The 16,910-nt window shown below is 36.0% G+C and overlaps 1 protein-coding gene and 1 long non-coding RNA gene across 10 annotated transcripts in view; one reads left to right on the forward strand and one right to left on the reverse strand.

Moving 5' to 3' along the window:
- The window catches only part of LOC139977947 (uncharacterized), a 57,804-nt gene extending 55,841 nt beyond the window's left edge, over nucleotides 1-1,963 (forward strand). For 8 of the 9 annotated variants that reach the window (XM_071987715.1, XM_071987711.1, XM_071987707.1 and 5 more), the window contains one exon: nucleotides 343-1,962. In XM_071987715.1, coding sequence (XP_071843816.1) covers nucleotides 343-396 — 54 coding nt within the window. In that variant the 3' untranslated portion in view covers nucleotides 397-1,962. Of the gene's footprint in view, nucleotides 1-342 lie in introns of all 9 variants that reach the window. The other variant, XM_071987712.1, reaches the window with a different exon arrangement.
- Nucleotides 1,964-9,900: 7,937 nt separating this feature from the next.
- LOC139977948 (uncharacterized) lies at nucleotides 9,901-16,319 on the reverse strand. Its single transcript, XR_011796748.1, has 4 exons — nucleotides 15,716-16,319; nucleotides 14,713-14,889; nucleotides 13,888-14,045; nucleotides 9,901-12,559 (listed from the first exon to the last, which is right to left on the reverse strand). It is a non-coding gene; the product is annotated as an uncharacterized lncRNA (long non-coding RNA).
- Nucleotides 16,320-16,910: the final 591 nt, after the last annotated feature.

Here is a 16,910-nt window from a genome sequence, read left to right on the forward strand (position 1 = left end):
TTAACGTGTGATGCTCGACAATTAGCTATATACAGCTGGCGCAATGTTGGGGAATTATATGGTCGCCAACACGTCTTACCAATCTGTGCTAACGGTTGCCAGGGTTGGAAAATGTTGCGATTATAATGTGTACATGGATTCGCTGACTAAACAAGACATCGTCTCTCTCGTTATAAACCGTAGTGAGCTGTAGGCCCTATAATGATTTGACTAAAACGTTACTTTATTCTTGTCTAGCAATTTTTAATCATTTTTTGTTTAATTGTTTTATGACATGCTCTTCTAATATTGTTACAAGCACATGACAAAGAATTAGTCGTTTATATTTAAATATCTTTTCAGCAAAGGCCTTCCACCTTCAACGTGGACAATAAAGATCAAGTTACCCAAGTGTAATAGTTGGACGATTATCGAAGTCCCATGTCAGGGTGAAAACAGTTGGATTGAAAATAAACGCGCTTTCAATCGGATTTTTTAATTTCTAACTTGAACTTATTTCTTTACTTTGTTAACCTAAATTCAAAGATTGGTAAAAATATTCTTTTTAAAGGAGGATCATGTATAAGAAGCCATGCATTTAATTTTGTTTGATCTGCCGCTTGTACATTGATTTATTGCTTTACTTTGTTTCATCGATAATAAATGCCTCGTGTTCTCTTTTATGCTCTCCTGGTTGCTACTTACGTTTTTCTATTTTAAGAACTGTCAATAATGTGTAATATACACTTTTTTCTAGCTTTAATTTAACCAAAATTGCTGTTATTGTGCTTAATACGAAATCGTTTGTGCATGAGTTCTACTATCCGTGGAATATATCGTGTTATCTACCTCTCATTTTGTTTACATTAGCCTCGAATCAGGGAAGCAACTGAGTGTTCTCAGTTTAGAGTGTGGTTACAAATAGATTCAATAAAAGTTACTTCAAACTGCTTTCCTTCTAAAGCTTTTTTTAAGTCTCACAGTATCAAAATGAATTCCAATATTAACCGATATCACATTACTTGACAATTCCATTACAAATTTAAGTTAGTTTTTATTTCTTTATGTACCGGTTTCCAATGGTGAATGCACATCACCCTTGCCAGATGAAAAGAAAAAACAGTCTTGTTTAATCTCGGAACTAAAATACAAACCCACAGTCGTATTTACGCTGATCAGTCTTTTATTAAAATTGCTAACATTATAAACCAGGTATAACAGCTGCACCATAGCAGTCACACTGTTTGAACTATTGTTAATACATAATATATTGTTATGGCTAAAAGGAACGCAAAGCAGTCAGTAGTTACACATTTTGTTTAAGCTGCCTACCCCTTGTCTTATTATAAGTTGATGTGATCACATGTTGCTTCTTGAAATCCGTTGCTAGTTCCAACTTTCCATTTCCTTTTGTATTACTTTTGTCATTATAATCGTGTTATACTGATGAAATGTGTTGCAATACATTATCGTACATTTACCACTGTTGATGTATTGTTTGCCAAGGAAATGTGGAAATTCACTACAATGATCAAACGGCTTTTCGTTATATTTCGTTTCACCTTGGTGGTGTTGTCATGTTAATACTAATAACATGTTATAAACAAAGACTCTGGAACGTGTCGAAAATGCAATGTGCTACATTACTCAGGCAAAGCTATTAATGAGTTAAAAAGGTCAAATTTTATTTAAAACTAGCTAAAGGCACATGACAAAAAATGGTAACAGCCTATAATTGACTACCATGAATTGGTGTTGCTGGAAAAAACTATCGTAATGCTCTTTATGATAAAAGTGTAACCATATATTTTTAATTCTTAATTGTATTTTCTTTCATCACAAAGTTTCTATTGAAAATCCAATGAACCATTGCACTGGAGTACACATGAACGCAACTATAACAAACTATTCACATGAGCGACAACATATGGAGCAGGAAGATGTCAGATCTAGTTGTCCGGTTGACCTGATGACTACCTCTACTTGTTGCAGAATAAAATCGAGCGAAGATAAAATAATTTTCGGACCAGGATTTTCTTGTGCTAATAGTTTGACAAAGGATGTGAAACATGAAGAATTTTTGGAAACTGATGAGTTCAAACCAAAAAGTCTAGCAGACCAAATTAATGCATCGTAAGCTTTTAGTGACATTTTACGTTCGGATGAGAAACTAATTAATGCTAGAAACCTATCGCATAACACAAGAAGACCACGTGTATGTAACATGTAAACAAATAAAATGTTAAATGCCTATACATTTGAGATAGCAATTAGAGAGTTTTACCTATTTTGAACATTTGTTTCTTTCATTAGTGACATTTTTTAACGAAAAGCAACGGAAATTGTGAGATCAAGCTGTCTATTAAATGTTCATCGTGAAAGTACATTAGCTTAAAGTATATTACATTAATGTTGAGGATATGTGGTACAACCTTAGCTACATGCTGAATATCGACCTAAGTAGTAACTGGAGATACTGCTCTAACATAACACTTGATTTTGGAACAATGCAAATACGAATATAATATAATAAATAAATAAATGACAACAAGATCTCGCTGGTCAGGAGCTTACAAGTTGGAACGGCACTGAACTGATCAGTTCTTACACTGTGGCAGTTGCGATGTACAATATTGTTACAATTGATTATTTTTTTTTGAAAGTAGTTTACAAATGTTTTTTTTTAAACCTTACACAGCGCAAGAGGCCTGCCTTTGAACCGCGGAATTTCAAATGAACCGCATGGATCTCGCTTAGCTACGTCGGTAAATAATCCATTTTACAAGATTCAAACACATATTTTTTTTAACGCAGCATAGCACCATACATTCCACTTTCCACGTCTCACATTTTTTTTTTTTTTTGCACCGAATGATGAAAAAGCACGTACAATTTTTTAACCATTATATTTTACAATGAAAGTTAACAGCGTAAAGGAAATTACAATTAACACACTTCGCTCATTTTGTTCTAAAATATAGAGATGAATATACAAAATGCACATTTATAGAATAAATGACTCGGCGTCAATGTGTATGTGTCTTAATAGTCACGGTTGTCACGATGGTACGATGTGTTTACGTTAGAAACATAGCAAAGAGCATCGCACATTTGTGCTTTGTTTGTTAGTAAGTTAATACACACGCCTTTTCTATTATTGTTAAAACACATATTTTCAAATGGGAAACCATTGTTCATTTTCCTTGTTCTTGTCTGCAAGACCAAAACTCCTACCAATGCGCACATGATTCCCAAATTAGGAAAGATTACGCGATTGTTTTCAAGGTAATATAATCAAACACGGAGTGACCTGATCATATCAGTCTGCTATGTGTTTTGTCTTAGCAAACTTAGTACCCTGATGCGGAATAACACGAAACTAAAGTCACTTTTATCATGATCTATTCCCTTTGTACTAGATGAGTAAATATGTGTGAATTACATATTTTATAGGTTACCCATCACACGCTTTGGTGGTTTAGCAGAATGCAGGTTTTGCATGTCAGTTAAAGAGGTATTTACAAAGTACTAACAATAGAGAAGAGTTAATGGTTATGCACTTCTTACAAAACAATTATGTGGTATTATTAGTTACAATTCGTAACGTCTAGCAGCGTATTTATATCCCTAATTACTCAAAAATAGCACGCCAAGTATTTATGTTGCATGCACATAGTTATGTATGACTTTAGCCATTCACGAGGTTCTACTTTTATTTATGATAACGAAAAAATGAATAATTTATAATTTTCAATACTCTGAACCATAGTTTCCTGCCATCACACGCTTGTTTATTGAGTTATGCATATCTTGTGACCAAGTTCATTGGAAAATAAATATTCTTTATTGCCATATTTTATTCCTTATACTTATGCGGAGTTCAAGCCAGCCGAGTTATTTAAAATATTAATATCGGCTTCCATTTTATGGCATGTATTCGTAAAACAGAAGTGAAAGGTAACAAATATTGCAATGTGAAACACAAGCTTTATTTACAAAAGCATACCTGTTGAACCAATTTATCCTGACCGATACCAGATTTGTAAAACAATTGAAATAACAGTGTATCCTTATCGAATGAGCTACCCTGTTGTTGGGTTTTGGAGACAGTGTAGTTCGTCACAATAACTACATCGATCTGAAACGTCAACAGAGTCATAACGGTAGTAATTAACTTTACAGTCAACAGCCTTATGCTCCATGAAGATGCATGGAACGTATATAATAGTTTCTCACTATGTGACCCTTATTTCACCCAATGATCCAATTTGCATATGTCATATCAAACAGTAAGCATATATAGTTATCAACATGTATCTTTTCTTAAAACAAACTTTACAGATGCCAGACTACAAAGTCAACTACATAACGCTAGATCACGGTGATAATCACAATAAGTTTCAGGGCATTCATAAGCAAGATGATAAGACTGTGTATGCAACAATTACGCACGATGATAAAATCGTTCAAAGACAACAAGGATTGGAGACCTCAAGTGAATGAGTGACCGTATATATCAACATTTCATGGCTGCATGGCATAAATCTATTCGATTGAAAATGTTATAAAGAAAAATCGGAGACAGTACCGGTTCACATGTAGTATATTGTTGTAACAACTGTGCAAAGTCTATAGGTCAACTTATTATATGATGTTTCATTAGGTATTAAAATATTATTATTGTTATTGACAATGGAGCAAAGCAAACCAATGTTACAGCTGTATCAGTGTATCAGACAAACACCACCAAATGTAGACGAGATGAAAATTATAACTAGTCTTTGAGATGGTATTTTGGGAATATCTTTATTTGTAGCCACTGGTTATTACGAATGATATTACGAGCAATATTGGATATAAGCTACTATTACATGGCATTGGTACATGCACAGGGTTATGAACGTTGAACATATGTGTGTACACTACTACGTCTATAATGACAACACAGACGTTAACCTATATTGATAGTCAATGTACAAAGCGATCAATCCTATTGCATGTTTGTTATCATGAAAAAATATCGTTTATAACCATGGTGTGGATTGATCCAGAGGACAGTAATATAATCAAAAGGTTATATTGGAAGCTAAAGGCAAGATGCCTAATTATAATACTCTGACTTTATCTAGGATCTTAGTAAGACAAATGAGTGCTAGTATCTTCTAAACACGATACAAATTAGCAACGTATAGATTTCTTAGCATAGCAAATTACTAACATCGAATAGATTACAACATAGAAAATGTGAAACCTATATAAACGTTTGGGTGACGCGATGTAATAGAAACGGCTCGAGTATAACGAGCTGCTTCCATGGGTGGAGTTTGCTCAGCTTGGTTTACGCATTACATGAATTTGTTTTGTTTTGCTTTGTTATAAGTCATTATAATATTACGGAGAATTTGTGTTCATGCGTAAACTTCGTTATTTGATATTTAAGTAAATTGTAGTTTTTATCATTTGTTTCTTCACATGTCGGATGTATAATTAACGTGTATTATATTTGCAATTTTTCGCTTTATTTGACATTTTAGTTATGGTCAAGAGTAAGATATGGTCATGTCGATTATTGTTTTTTTCTTTCTCTTAGACTGCTCAGTCCAAGAGACATTTATTTTAATAATAACGTATGAAAATGTCTTTAATTTAGGCAAAATACACTGTTATTCATGCTATGTTTGTAACCGTAAGTTTCATATTTAACTAACATAATAATAAATATTAAGAAGTTTTCTTGTTTAATCGTAAAATAATTGCACTCTACCTTAAATCACTGAAGTCATATAATGAATCATAAAACAGACACTAACAGTTGTGTTGTACTCTCTCATATATTATTGGTGTTGTTGTTTCGATTTTTTCCTACTCTTTTCAACACGTCGAAGTAATTCATGGTTCATGACTTATTGTTCCTTTTCCATCTAGCGTTTGCTTTTGTGTCAATGTATGGTGTATTCGTGGTTTATTACATATTGCTCCACTGAATGATTTTCTCGAAATAATCTAGGGGTATAAATGTTCGTACAGAAAATTCAGGCAATTTAAACCTTCTCAAATATTGGACCTGAAGTGATCACATTTAAGCTTTATGAACAGCTTTCTGTGAAACTTGAATTACTTAACCTCTTTCATTAGGTTTACTTTCTTTCTTTTTTTTATCACTTTTCTTTGTATTTAGCATGCATCGATTTACGCGTGTCTTGTGCGCAATCCTGAAGGTTTATTGCGGGATTACGGGATATAGAAATAGCTTTAGGTTATAAACACCATATACAGATTTTGAAGATGTTGTGGGCCTCTAGGTCTAATCAGCACTCTCATTTGGAACTTCCTTCCTTTTTTACTGATGTAAGCAATTAAAAAAAAAACTCAGTTGTTTTGAGACTTTCTGATTCCAGCAATAAGTTAATTAAATTCTCAGCCTAGGCAAACGTTTTCTTAGTCTTACGGCTAGAATGGATATCGTAATAGATGGTGTATAAACATTGGATAATTGCGGGGACAAACCACAAAGTGTTATATTTGATGCAAAATTGACTCCTTAATCCAATGGCTAAGTGAAGGGAACGAATCATGTTAGCATTGCCTCACATATACCATGCAAGGTCTAGCACATACCATTGTGTTAGAAATGTTATAGAAAACCTTAAAATTAACTTTTTACAATGTGCTCGTTACACCAAAGTGAAAGCTGCTGTAACTGATTAAGCTCATGAAGTTGCAAAGAATGACAAACCTGTCACCATCTTCAAGTTTTATGCTCTGAAGGGCTTCAAGTAGCTTAACATAGTAGATGTATTATTGCTTGACTGCATCAATGCACCAGCGTTATTACGAATCGGCGTATACTGTAACAACACACAATATAGCAATATTTCATAGAGCACTCAAAGCAAACTGTACGACATAATATCATGAAATTTTAATAAAATTACAAGGCGGCCTGGACTACCGGAAGAAAGTTACTTGGATAACAACAACTATTTGCAAGCAGTGTCCAATAAAAAACATAAAAACGCATAGTCTAACAAACACTAAAGCACCTTCAAATGTGAATCGTTTATCAACAAAAAAAAGAAAAAAAAACTAAGGCTAGACTATGAACAAATTGTACGTATCCGTTTACCTTAGTAAAATACAATTTTTTAGGCCCATGTAGGGCGTAACATCATTACACTGACAGAGACAGTTTTTAGAAATGTTAAACAGTGCAAATGAAATTGATAAAGGGCATTCGTAAAACAGGAGAAGGGGGGAGGGGTTTGGCACTTAATAATGGGGCTCAATGTTTATTTGTGAATACCGTCCTGGTGGACCAGTCTTAGGGGAGGGTCCTTAGATGAAATCTGGTGCTATATTTTACAACTTGAAGTAACTTTATGTTCAATAATTGTCGGTCTTATTCTGTCCGATATTTATGTTTTTAATTAAGACAGATACAGTTTTATTTCAGTATTTTTTAACACTACAACTCGCATCAGGGAGGGGGAGGGGTGGCATTAGGTGGGCACGATTTTGGACTGTTTCTCGCAACTTGCGAGCTGGACCGTTTCTCGCAAATTCGTGCGAGCTGGATTGTTTCTCGCAACTTGCGAGCTAGACCATTCTCGCATATCCGAAAGAGCTGTGCTGTGTCTCGCAACCTGCGAGCTTGGTGGTTTTCTCGCAACTTGCAAGCTGGACTGTATCACGCAACTTGAGAACTGGACTGTTTCTCGCACTTTGCAAGCTGGACTGTTTCTGAAGGTCGTTCGACTAAAACAGAAACCTTAAAATTCGGGGGGAGGGGGGAGGGGCGTCTGAAATACTCATATTCACAAAGTAGGTAGATGTTTGAACTTGAGTCTCAGGTTACTTTCATGTACTTGTATGTCAGTTTTCCCAGAAATACCGAATTGAATTCTGCGCTAGAATAATGTTAAAGCATTTTAAAATTTTAGGATAATACCATAAATAACTCTAGCAAATTGCAGTATTTTATATGGTCTCTATATACTAACTAATCTTTTAATAAGGGGTTAATCAACGGTCTAGCGTGCGTTACTCACAGGATTAATGCACGATCGGGGGTTAATGCAAGCGATGCACGAGGGCGGAGCCCGAGTGCATCCAGCGATAGCATTAACACCCGGAGTGCATTAATCATGTGAGTAACGCACGCTAGACCGTTGATTAACCCCGTTCATTCATACACTACCATTTGTGTGGGGGAAAAATCATAAAACAAAACATATTTGGTTACGTATAACCGAAGATTTATTAAAGTGATGCCCCGTAAGTCGAATTAACGATTAACAACCAGCATAACAATAATGTACATGTGCAATTATAAAGTAATACTGAACGATAGTGAATATTATAAAGGAAACGTCTTTGAAAGGCTGTCATTCATAAAAGATGAACCATAATAACATTTTAACTAATGTTTGGCAATATTGCGGCCATAAAACTATTTTTGAAAGGTCTCAATAACAAGGAACTACAAACAATTACTAGTTGTCTTCATCATATCAATACCCCACAGCTTCTGGTTCCCATAGCAACCATTCTAGGGACAAACATGTACGTATGGTATACAGTCATACTGTAACATAGTAGGCCTTGTATTGAACACGTACACTCACTTGAACGTACACACTACACAGTGCTTGGCACTGCGGTCGTTTAACTTTAAATTTATAATACTGTGAGCAACATAACGGCCTTGCGAACATTTAATTACGGACAGATACTGGATATATTTAAACTCAAAGCATCCACAACTGTTTGGTGTTTTAATACGGATATAACTATGAATTTTGGAAGTAAACATTCACCGGACTTTGGAAAGAACATTTGGAAAACAGTTTGGACATGTTAGACGTTTCAGCCCTAACAGCAGCAGTAACGTTAATGTCATTGTTGGAAGCAACAGCTGTGCAGCCCACACTTTGGCCTAGACTCGAGTGCGGATCCATGTTTTCGCGTCCTTTACCTCTGATGGCATCTTGCAAGACTTTTGAACAAGATCGTTTCTGTGAATTAAGTCTTTTTCAACCAGGTTTGCAAATCTTCCATTGTTTTCCTGAGTGTCTACCTCGTCTAAAGTGCGCAAATCGAAGTTCAAATCAAACGTTATATTAGCCATTTTGTGTTTTTGATGTTTTTCGATAGCTCATCAGGGCAGACGACAAAACATGGTAACATGGTATCAATTGTATTCATCCGCCGGTAATTTTACCGTGCGTTACTCACAGGATTAACCACGGTCAGCTGACCTGAATGGACCAATAGGATTTAGGCATCTTTACTAAGTATGAATGAACGTTGGTTAAGTTTACTTCACTAATACGGTCAATCAAACATTGGCAGACACTAACGACTTATTCGTAGCTTTTTCAGATTCCTAAATTATGTTGACTTTTACCTTAAAACATAATGGAAAACAAATGAAAGGAACACCAACTTAAAAGTTTGGAACTGTCCCGATAGTGATTCACCGATACCAGTCACCAGGCAGAAACCAGGAAGCACAATTAATTACCATTCCTTAATACAAAAATTCACGATTCCTCACACAAATATCACTTTTTCAGATTCCTAAATTATGTTGACTTTTACCTTAAAACATAATGGAAAACAAATGAAAGGAACACCAACTTAAAAGTCTGGAACTGTCCCGATAGTGATTCACCGATACCAGTCACCAGGCAGAAACCAGGAAGCACAATTAATTACCATTCCTTAATACAAAAATTCACGATTCCTCACACAAATATCACTTAGAAAATAAAACTCACACATAGAAAGTACACACGTTGGCTCTATTGAAGTAAGCGGTTGGACATTCAACAATCCATTATTTTCCCATGCATCTTGCATATCTGAGCGCAAACACACCCGTTTTAGAGTTAGTTTTGATGTCGGCCGACGCGCGTGCACGCCGGTGTGACAGTACAGAGTGTCCCCCTGTACAAAGTGTCTCCGCGGACACTTTGTACCAGCATATTTAGTCCGGTCGGACATTATCTGCTGAAAATTGTGTCCCACCCTCACAGCAAATATAGTCCCACCGGACGAAATGTCCTGGTACAGAATGTCCGCAAATACTTCATAGCATATTTTGTCCCGCATAAAATTTAAGCATTTCGATATTCAAAAGGCAATTGAGTTCATTATATCAATAATTAGAGCATGCAGATGCATACGTCAGAGTTAAATGTTACAGGAAATAAATGAGACGTTGTGCGTTGCTGCAAAACAAAAAATAGAACGGGAAAAAAAGAAAAAAAGAAACAAGTCTTCCATCTGTAGAAGATGTTAATCATGTTTTTGTTGTGATTGCTGCTATGTTATCCTCCGTATATGTTGCATTTTGTATTCGGCAACTACATTGCCTTCATAGTCATCTTTACAGAAGGAGAGATAGTATAAACCTAACTTCCTCCCCAACGGAGGGCGGGTACGGGATAGGGAATGCAACAGCTACAACAACATATGATAATTGCCGAGGTAAAATATTACGAACTTTAGGAGTCCAAACTTCATTTTTTCCGTATTTCCCTAACACACAGTGGGTAAGTTTTGGCAAGTATGGTAACTGTACTTCATGGGTCTACGAGAGTTGCCTAGCCAATATGAAATTTCATCCGTGCGTAAAGCTCATTATAGGACGGGAAGTTACCGAGAGTGTTTTCAAGTTACATCCTAAATGAAATCGGCAACGCTGTATACAAAGCTCAGGCCCATACACATAATTTTGAGTGCAAGGATAAGGGGGGGGGGAGTTGGGATGGTAAGTTATCGAATTTGTGTCCTGGGGAGGGGTCTTCTTAAGTCTGTGACCTATCTGTGATGAGTTCCAAAATATTTTTGTTTGCTAACAACAACCGTGAATTAGCTGGAAGATACTTCTCTGACCTTGAAAATGTCAACACTGCCCCAACCCTCCGTATGGGCTTGACACCTATTTATTGGCTTTCATTACTACTTTATTGTTTACTTTTTAACCGTTCCTTATTTTTGTCACTCAATCGTCGAGTCAAGGTTTTCTCCCTCTCAACAGGGTGGAAGGCCATTCCCCCACCCCTGCCCCCTAAGCCCGTTGTGATGGCCATGCGCGAAGCAAATCTTCATTTGTATAGACAAATGGCATTCCAGGCAATTCCAGTGATAAAGGTTCGTTGTTTCTTATTATGAAGGTTTCTTATTGGACAAAAGTGGTTCAAATTAGAAAAGATGTATTAGACAATATTCTCTTCAAAAGAGCTGCAAAACATACAGGAAACAAAACAAAGCCAAACAAGGGAAAGAATAAAGCAAATAGGACAGAGCAGGATGCAATATGCTAGATTTGTTGTCTCATCATGTTTCTCACACTTTAAATATGTCATTCTTGTAGAGAAAAGTTTGTTTAAAGAAAGTTAATATAGTAAAAATCAAAACATAAAATTGGATGATAGTCATGCACAAACACAATATTCTGAATCTATATCAGACTGGGCAAAGAGTGAAAAAATGATTATACATGGGATCAGGGAGCCAGGAGCCGGGGGGGGGCACTGTCTGTACATACTATTTTTAAAATGGCATCCCATATCTTTTTATAGCAAGGTTAACAATAAACAATCTCAATAAATAGTATTGATAACATACTAACACATCATACATCATATTTAAGTGATATGGCCGGTGTGTATCGGTTTATAGCATAACGAGTGGTGGTTGTGGAATGAGAAAATGTCCCTCTGATGTTGTGTGCCCACACCCACTTCCTACCCCCTGCATGGGAAAATTTAACTGGAATGATGACTCTCCCTTTGTAGCTCTGATGCAACTAAAGATAATCCATGCTTTCTAGAGCATCCTTCAAGCAGGGAGGTATTGCTTGGTTAGAATGATATACTACTGTCACTCTTCTTCAAACAATATGTACTTGAAACTCTCATAATCCACATGAAGAACATCCTCTTTAGAGTTTGGTAAAGACCTCAATAAAACCATGCAGAAGTTTCCCTATTAGAATCCCCCCCCCCCCCCCCCTTGAACTGCTTTCCACAAACAGTAGGATTACCTATAACATGCTTTAATGTGCAACTTGATACCGTCAAAAGTTAAATCTTGATTGTAAATTACAAAATAAAATAGCTGATTCTCATGTATCCAACGGGTTTTTCGTTAAGACTTACACAGAAATCCATAACAGCAAAAGTTACAACAGGAAGCAGAATATGGTCGGTTATATGTTTTACTATGAGAACTTATCTTGAACACAATTTCCAGAACCAAGAAACACGCCTTCGTATTTGTTATTTAATGAAGTAATGAGGTGATAAAGAATTTCAAGCGTCACAATCCTTCAACTTGAACTGCAAATATATGGATTTCCACCGAACGACTGGCAGTGAAAAGTCAATGGCCTCTCTTTGCTTAAACATGTAGCAGCCGACGAAATTTTCTCTGATGATATGTTAGAGTGAAAGACAAGATTATTGTCGGTAACAAGTTAACTGCTAAGAAAATCGTCTAGACATGTCTTCTGTTAACTTCATACATACTCCCTCCATTGGTGGTCAGATATGAGATATCAGTACAACCAAATCTGTGCAAAATAAAAGTTGAAAGCAATATTATGAGTAGTGAATGCCACACTGTAAGTCATATATAAAATAAATTATCATCTTGAAAGGTTATGTGTAAGCTCCACTACAAAGATAATTAACATTCACCATATTGGTTAAGTGTAGACTGCATAGTGTACAACTGAACTATGCTTAGGCATTGAGTTAATTGGATGATCTTTTATTGTGACACTTACATGTTTATGGGAATACTGGGTCCATTTTTTTAATTGGAGATTGCATGTCATAATTTTGGCGCTATATTGTACAGTTCACTACCAAACCTGAAAAGTTTAACCACATGAGCCAATACAACATTTGTGACATATTAATGAAATTTAATATCAGAAATTTATCAAATTAGCTTAAGCTAGGATACAACAGAAGTTTGATGCCTTTTGGTGCTCTATTGATGTATGTGTGCATGGTATGACTGTTTAATGCCGATCAAACATTAATTGTCCTGAATCAGGATCCATGGGGGTTCAAAACACCCTCTCTATGACCCAAATGCAAAACCAAATAATGCTAGCTAACCATTATTATGGTAAAATGTACTATTATACATCATTTTGCATCAAGAGACCTAAACATTGCCCTATTTTGCCAAAGAAGAGGGTCCCTCTCCCAGGTTTCAGGAAATATCCCCCCACCACACACACAAACACATTTAGCAATTTTCCACAACGGACCTAACAGAGAAATGGTACCAAAACTCAGTTGATACATTATCTCTCTTATCTTGTCGAAGTTCCTGTCAAAACAGCCAATTAGTAATAAGTTCACACTTTCTAAACAGAAAAGTTCCCTGTGGTTACAATATCAAACTGTCCAACACCTTTTTGAAAAACAACACACAAAAGGTGGTGTCTAGCTGTGGAATGTGGTCTTAATTATTTACTCATCATTTGTTTGAACAAATAAACTGTGTCTGCTGCAGTGAAACATGTCCAGCCAAAATCACTTTTTGGGGATGTAAATTAAATGATGACAATTGTCAGGCTATATGCTACTTAAAAACCAGAGGTGGAACCTTTGCAAGTACATATAGGAACAAAAACTACTTACATATAAACTTGTTAATGGGGACTTAACCTGCAAAGATTTACAGTACACTTTCTCGGTTCTCACCTACCTTTGTGACCTTTCTGTATGCTTAATACCTATTTGGAAATCAGTTATACTCAAACACAGCATTCTGCCATGCAATACAAGTTATTTGCATGGTACAAATAACAGATATGATGCCATTCATATTGGAACTAGTTACTAACTACAGAAAATTGTTCACTTTTTAAGACATGCTTACCTCATCATCATATCAGTAATGAAATGTGAAGTTGATGCTGCAGTCTTGTCAGGCACTGCCTTAGTCTCAGGCCACTTTGAATAGAAGTCAGACAGTGTTATCATGTACAGTCGATTGGCAGCTGTCACTGGTAGAGGACCAATAAGATCAACACCAACCTGTTAAGATAGAAGACAGCATTTAGGTGCTAATTTAATTTTTTTTACAAGTTGCAGGCTTTGCCTTGACTGTTGTTCTATTCCATTGCTTCATGCTGTACACAGATCTAGATAAAAACAGGGGGATATCTGATCGAAACAGGGTGTTGGTGGATTTAGGCCAATTATTTTTACCTTGCAAATATGAAAATGTAACTTTCACCATACTGTACCATATATTTACAATCGCTTCAACCACTAAACCAGTAAAATGATACGCCCTTTTTTTGCAACTTAAAATTACATGCCTATATTGATGGTTGCTCTGCAGTTAGGCCAGAGTGTGGCTTAAAGGTTTGCTGTATAGGCCCTAAATATGCCAAATTTTCAATTTGGACAAAATTCTGTAAGTATGTTTATATCCCTGAAGGAAATTTACCTCACTGGGACATTCAATCATCTCGTGTCATCATTTAGAATGTCTGAGCACAATTTGAAGGGTTATTACCCCCAGAAAAGTACTTTTTGAAAACTTCTAGCAACTAAAGTGACCAAAATTTAGGGCCAGTACAGACTACCGTTAAACTTGTAAATGTTTAATTTGTCCAGAAAGAATGACATTAACTAAACTAAACCTTCACTGCATACTGCGGACATCCTGTGCAATTAAAACAGATTGAATATTTACCTGTTTCCATAATCCAGTTACAGGAATGCTATGGAGACTTGTTCGTAGGTCTACATGACAATGACGCTTTGACATCCTGTTGAACATAACTTGTTACATCAACGTTGATAGTTTTCCAATAGAATCTAGACAATAGATATAGTCTGTTGTCTGGTTTATCTATGCAAAGATGAACACCTTCAAAGAGATAAGAAAATTCATGATCAAAGGAGATATCATGTTTTTTTGCCCCCCCCCCCAAAAAAAAACCCCACAAACAAACAAACACACACAAATATATGGGCTGCACAATTGGTAGTTCTAGCTGAAGTGCCTTAAAATTGAATTACAACTCTATATCAGTGTTTGAAATGGAATATTCCCATTATTGTACACATTGCTTGGCCACAATTGGGGTCTATAGATATTTAAGAAGTTTTCTTCTGCAGTGAGGTTTGGCATGTAGAGAATATGCCACACCTAAAAAAAGTACTATCAGGCCTTCAATATCTGTTCTTACCAACCAAAATTTAATGAACGTGAATTTATTATGTACAGTATTAGTGCCACTTTCCTCTAGAAGTAGGCTCGGCTATATGCTATAGTCCAATAATTGCATTTTATAGTGTCCCATGCATGCAAACCAGACTAGCTCTCTAAGCTTTAGTAATCTGTTGTTATCTTTTATGATAGGCAGGGCGATTAAAGGTGGAAATTTATAATAATTGTCACTAAAATTTGTTTGGGTAAATTTGTTTGGGTAAACAATTGGGTAAACAAAACGAAAAGAAATAGGCCCTAATAACTTTGCTGAAGCATACAACTGATTATAATGTTGCATAAGCAATTGCTTGACTTTTGCGAATGAGTTTTTACAACTAACCAAACGTGGTAAAAGAATATCATGATTTGTTCACCAAAAAGGTCCTAGAGGCCTGGTTATAGTTTAACTGTGGAATGGCCGTTCGCCATTTAACAACCAAAGGCATATTGTGTATCCTATACTGTAAGTTACAGACATTACCTTATATATGTCACTAGTCAGTGTGAGCTGCTTCGATTTGGGCGAGTTGAGTAGCCCTAGATAGCAACACTTTCCTTCAATTTCGGTACGCAAGAGTTCCATTTTCAGCCAGTCTGAAAGACTGACTTTGTCTCCGTAAGATTCTTCTCTGTTTTATTCTTGTAAACCCACTTGGATAGCTCTCATCTCTTAGAATATCCGCAATTTGTCTCACGTTTTCTGCTAGCTTTTCCGTTTTTAGTTGTCGCACGACTTTACTGCTAAATATACGGAAGCCGAAATGCGACAATTTGCTAATAATACGGATACTGCCAGAGTCCATTACTAATTAAATTTTTGCTACTCGAACGTACATGCTACGGCGGACATTGTGTTCAGGGGGACACAATTTACAACAAAATATATGACCGTCAAATAATGTCCCCCTCAGTGTAACCATAGCATATTCTGTCTGGGGAGACAGTCTGTACCAACTGGCCTTGTACAATAGGTCCGGGGAGACCAAACGTACTGGTAAATCCAGTATAAACTGTCCTGTGGGACCGGGACAGTTTATACTGAATATGGAATATTTGCGACAGTTTGTACTGCTACACCGGCAGTGGGCTCTTTTGTTTTGGAATAACTGTCTGCAATAAGCGCTGGGAAACGTGCGTTTTCGTTTGATCTTAACAAAAAGAGGTTAACTGACAAACAAAACAACGATTCTGATTCTGAGAAACGACGCAAGGGCGCCAAACAAAGTTGGAACTCTTGAGCTTGAGACGGGAAATCAAAGTAAGAAAAATATACAACTCACGCTCAGCTCAGTACCAAGCTCAGTCAAAAATATTTAATTAACAAAATGCAGGCTGCTAGACATTTAGGCCAAATTTCTGTAACAGTTGTTAACTATGCATGATAAAGCAATGATATACCTTATTTTACTTAATTGTTGAACAGTAAATTGATCAAATTAACTAATTAATTATACAAACATTTACATAATGAGATCAAGAAGATTAAAATATAGAACAGGATGTAATATTTAAATCAAGCTTCCGAATAAAAGTTGTAACTGCATTAACAGAGTATCATAATTGCATACCGAAATTACTTTAATTAATCAGTTCAAGCTATTTAATAACCGTACGTAACAATTCTTCACTATCGTCAGTAATCTAACCAGTATCATCGGTATCCTCATGGGTGACTG

This window comes from Apostichopus japonicus, chromosome 12, assembly GCF_037975245.1.
Source record: "Apostichopus japonicus isolate 1M-3 chromosome 12, ASM3797524v1, whole genome shotgun sequence".
Lineage (NCBI taxonomy): Eukaryota > Metazoa > Echinodermata > Holothuroidea > Aspidochirotida > Stichopodidae > Apostichopus > Apostichopus japonicus.